Source organism: Atta cephalotes, assembly GCF_000143395.1.
Source record: "Atta cephalotes unplaced genomic scaffold scaffold00002, whole genome shotgun sequence".
Classification (NCBI taxonomy): domain Eukaryota; kingdom Metazoa; phylum Arthropoda; class Insecta; order Hymenoptera; family Formicidae; genus Atta; species Atta cephalotes.
The window spans coordinates 4,862,036-4,866,106 of record NW_012130066.1 but is presented as its reverse complement, the minus strand read 5'-3'; the positions used below and the strand labels follow the sequence as shown (position 1 = coordinate 4,866,106).

The window sequence follows — 4,071 nt, the reverse complement described above, 5'->3', positions numbered from 1 at the left end:
TGTGTGTGTGTGTGTGTGTGTGTGTGTGTGTGTGTGTGTGTGTGTGTGTGTGGATATCTAAGATGTAAAATAAATTAATACTGTAAGAATAAACAGTAATTTTTAAATATTCAAATCTCGATTATTTGAACATTTCAGATTGAAAAGATTGTAGAACAATTAGTAATCGTAAAACCAAATCCTGGTGAGGTTACACTCAATTTGGATACAGTTTTATTTGTAAACAAAGGAACAAAAGCGCTCGGTAAAATATTTGATGTATTTGGTTCTGTAAACGAACCGTATTACTGCATTCGCTTCAATGATGCTAAACATATACAGGATAATGATATTAAAGTGGATATGCAGGTGTATTATTGCCCGAACTCGGAGTATACGTCTCTTGTTTTCTTACATGAGTTAACAAAGTTGGTACTTTAATGAATACAGCATATGTTACATGCGATTGTAATATTGTGTATTTAAATAAGTAAATAAATTAAAATAAATGTTTTCTTTCAGGCTAAAAGCTTGTGATGCAATTGGTGACGATGAGCCACCAGAATTTTCAGATGATGAGGAAGAACAAGCTTATTATGAAAATTTGAAGCAAAAAGGTACCAAAGATTCTAACGGCCAGAATTCGCAGAAACGCCAACGTCGGATGGGTAAATATATTAATTACAAAATTAGTATCAGTTGTTATAAACAACTAATAATTTTTACCGATTGATTTTTAGATTCTCGCAACACAGAAATGGGCTGGCAATCAAATCATCCGTGGAACAGAAATAAAAAAGTTCAACCTCAAAGATATAAACAGAAGCAGCAAAATTGGAGTAGTGGTAGTCATTTTAATTCTACACAGAATGGAACATATTCTTATAATGCTTGGCAACAATATCCATATCAAAATAGTGCTTATTGGCAACCAATTCCACAAAACATGTATCCAATATCTAACAGACCATATACAGGTTACAGACCAACATTTAGCGGATCACGTTTGCCACAGTATAGCAATCCAAGTAATTTGGATGGCGCACATCAATATTATCAAGGTACCAAGCCTAATTTCTAAAGCAAGCTTGTCCAATTTGAGCTTCGGAGCTCAAATTGAACAGGTCTTTTCTAAAGTAACAGCAGACAAAATCGATATCTTATAATTCTCTTCGGTATTTCTCCAAATCAATATTATGTGTTTGTCCGTAGCAATAGATTATCGTCCCAATGTATACATGCCTTCTTATTCAACTTGGCCACCAATATTGATGACGAATACACATTGGTTTCCACAAGTTCCTTCATCTTCTTCAAACACAACGGATGCGAAGAATGTCGATCCAGATTCATCTAAATAACTTAATGCTGAATATTAATAGGATAATAAAATAATGATTGTATTTTTATGTAGTAGTATGTTCTTATTCCACACACATTTTCTCTATTATTTTATATACTAAATTGTCAACAAAATTCTGAATAATTCTTCTCGGTTTTTATATACAAATTTATTAAAAAATGATGACAATTATTCTTCAAAATACAGACGACATATTTAGTAATTCTCTATGAATCTGTTGAATCTATCTCTTGAAAATGTCAGATTTCTGTATCTTCGAATTTTTTAAACGCAAAGAATTCATGACGACAAGCTGCCTCAACCTGCTCAATAGTTTTATTGTCCTTGCAAGAAATATTTTGAATCAGATAGGCATAGTCAAACGGAGCAAGAGGACTTTGTTAAGCTTTGGCAAGCACCAGCACTTTTTTAGATTTTCATACAGTTCGGAACAATATAAAAATTTGCATTGAAATTCAGAGATCCAGAGCTGATGAAAGATAAAATTCCATTTTGCCGGCGGAAGATTACTAAATATGCAACTCTAGAAGTAACAAAAATAATTCTTTACAAAAAATTTTCTTTATCAGACAAAGATTTACATTTTTCTTATTACGGATATGCTTTATTAATCATTAAAAAATCATCATTTTTCAGCTTATTTACAACTGGTTCTTCCAATTGACGCTCTGCGATTACAATATCATTCTTTATCTCTGTGATGAGTTCGTCTGCAATAATAAGTAATATAAAATTATCTTCTAAAGTATTAGTAATAGCGATTTTAAAGTAGTAGCTATTTGAATTACTTTGAGAGAATAGTAATCCCTTTACATATATTTCCGATTTACATATATTTCATTATTACTACCTTGATCAAAAAGTTCCCAGAATTCATTCAGAAAATTCAAAATACAAATTTTATTCATCAAAAGTGATATTGTCCCCTTCAAAGTACTCCCCATCGACTGCAATGCACTTATGCCAGCGCTTGATCCAGCTCTCGAAACATTTCTGGAACTCTATTGTCGGTATAGCCATCAGAGCCATCTTCGATTTTTCCATTACCTCTTTTCGATTGTTAAAATGCGTTCCCCGTAATGGTTTTTTGACTCGATCGAATAGAAAAAAATCGCAGGGAGCCATATCAGGTGAATTCGATGGTTGTTGGATGGTATTCGTTTCGTTCTTGGTCAAAAATTCACGGATAATGATGGCACTGTGCGACGGTGCGTTATCATGATGCAAAATCCACGAGTTGTTTGTCCACAAATCTTTTCTTTTTTGGCGAACTGCTTCACGCAAACGTCTCATAACGCTCAAATAATATTCTTTATTAACTGTCTGACCTTCTGGCAAAAATTCGTGATGTACAATACCATTGTAATCCATGAAAACCATGAGCATCGCTTTCTTTTTCGACTGAAAACGACGTGGTTTTTTTGGTCTTGGCTCATTTGAAGCTTTCCATTCACTAGCCTGATGTTTGGATTGCGTGTCGTACTCATAAACCCACGTCTCGTCTCCAGTAATGATGCGTTTGATGAATGTTGGGTCGGATTCAGCCTTGGAAATCATGTCTTTGGCGATGACAACGCGGTCCCTTTTTTGCATGAAATTCAATTCTGGGACCAACTTTGAAGCAACACGGCGCAAACCCAAACCATTAACTACAATGTCCTGAATGGATCCATAAGCAATGTTTAAGTCCTCTGCCAGCTCTCTGATAGTTAATTTGCGATTATTGATCAACATTTCTCTCACTTTATTGATGTTTTCATCGGTTTTCGATGTCAACGGCCTGCCACTGCGTTTATCATCCTCGACGGACTCACGACCACTTTTGAAGCGTTCATGCCACTCATAAACGGTTGTTTTCTTTAGAGTATCACTGCCGAAACAGTTTCCCAACATTTCCAAGGTTTTCACACCATTGAATCCATTTTTAACGCAAAATTTAATACAAACTCGTTGTTGCAAATTCAACTCCATTTTTAAAAAATCGAAAATACGTGCAGAGGTAGATGTACTCAAGACGGCATAACTTTTACAAATGTCAAGCTATGATGATAAAATTTGGTGGGAATGTCAATGATAGATGTGGCAACCTAACCAAAAAACAGAACTCAAATCAGCTGACTCAGAGCATCACCTGGTGATAATTCCGGGAACTTTTTGATCAAAGTGGAATGAATGTCCATTACCTAAAGAAGAGAAATCTTTTTCTGGTCTTATATATCCGCCAATTATAATCTTGAGCTCCTCACCGTATAAATCTCTTTGGAATTTGTGTAATAGATGAACTTCCTGCAAAATAATTATAATTTGTATTTACCTAACACACTAAGATATTTTTTTAAATATAATAAAATATTTTATAATTGTTTAAATAGTGACAATTAATATAATTAATATTAATATAATTTAATATAATTTATTATATATAATATAATTTATATTAAAATAACTGAACTATCTTAGATTTAATTAGCAAGAAGTTTTTTATATCTTGAAATTTATGTGTTTCGTACCATTGACTTTTTCTCATTCTTGTAATACGGATTCCATCCTATGCTTACGACCATTTTATAAACTTTTCCATGCAAGGATGCCCAGCCATAATAAATTCCAGTACTCAGATCCTTCGGCAAAGCATCGATTACGGATTCTGGGAGATTAGCTGATTTTTATAAAAGAAAAAAATATGAATTTTCTTAAGATTTTAGAGAATTTAAAATTTGTTCTATATT

At 33.3% G+C, this 4,071-nt stretch overlaps 2 protein-coding genes across 2 annotated transcripts in view; one reads left to right on the top strand and one right to left on the bottom strand.

Moving 5' to 3' along the window:
• The window catches only part of LOC105620757 (H/ACA ribonucleoprotein complex non-core subunit NAF1), a 2,836-nt gene extending 1,448 nt beyond the window's left edge, over positions 1-1,388 (top strand). Inside the window, exons 4-7 of the mRNA XM_012202250.1 lie at positions 139-407; positions 502-647; positions 720-1,040; positions 1,192-1,388. Of these exons, the coding sequence (XP_012057640.1) occupies positions 139-407; positions 502-647; positions 720-1,040; positions 1,192-1,340 (885 nt within the window). The 3' untranslated portion in view covers positions 1,341-1,388. The remainder of the gene's footprint in view (positions 1-138; positions 408-501; positions 648-719; positions 1,041-1,191) is intronic.
• A 498-nt stretch (positions 1,389-1,886) lies between these two features.
• LOC105620746 (riboflavin kinase) overlaps positions 1,887-4,071 on the bottom strand; it is a 6,445-nt gene continuing 4,260 nt past the window's right edge. Inside the window, exons 2-4 of the mRNA XM_012202240.1 lie at positions 3,853-4,001; positions 3,526-3,628; positions 1,887-2,052 (exon numbers count right to left, since the gene is read on the bottom strand). Of these exons, the coding sequence (XP_012057630.1) occupies positions 1,934-2,052; positions 3,526-3,628; positions 3,853-4,001 (371 nt within the window). The 3' untranslated portion in view covers positions 1,887-1,933. The remainder of the gene's footprint in view (positions 2,053-3,525; positions 3,629-3,852; positions 4,002-4,071) is intronic.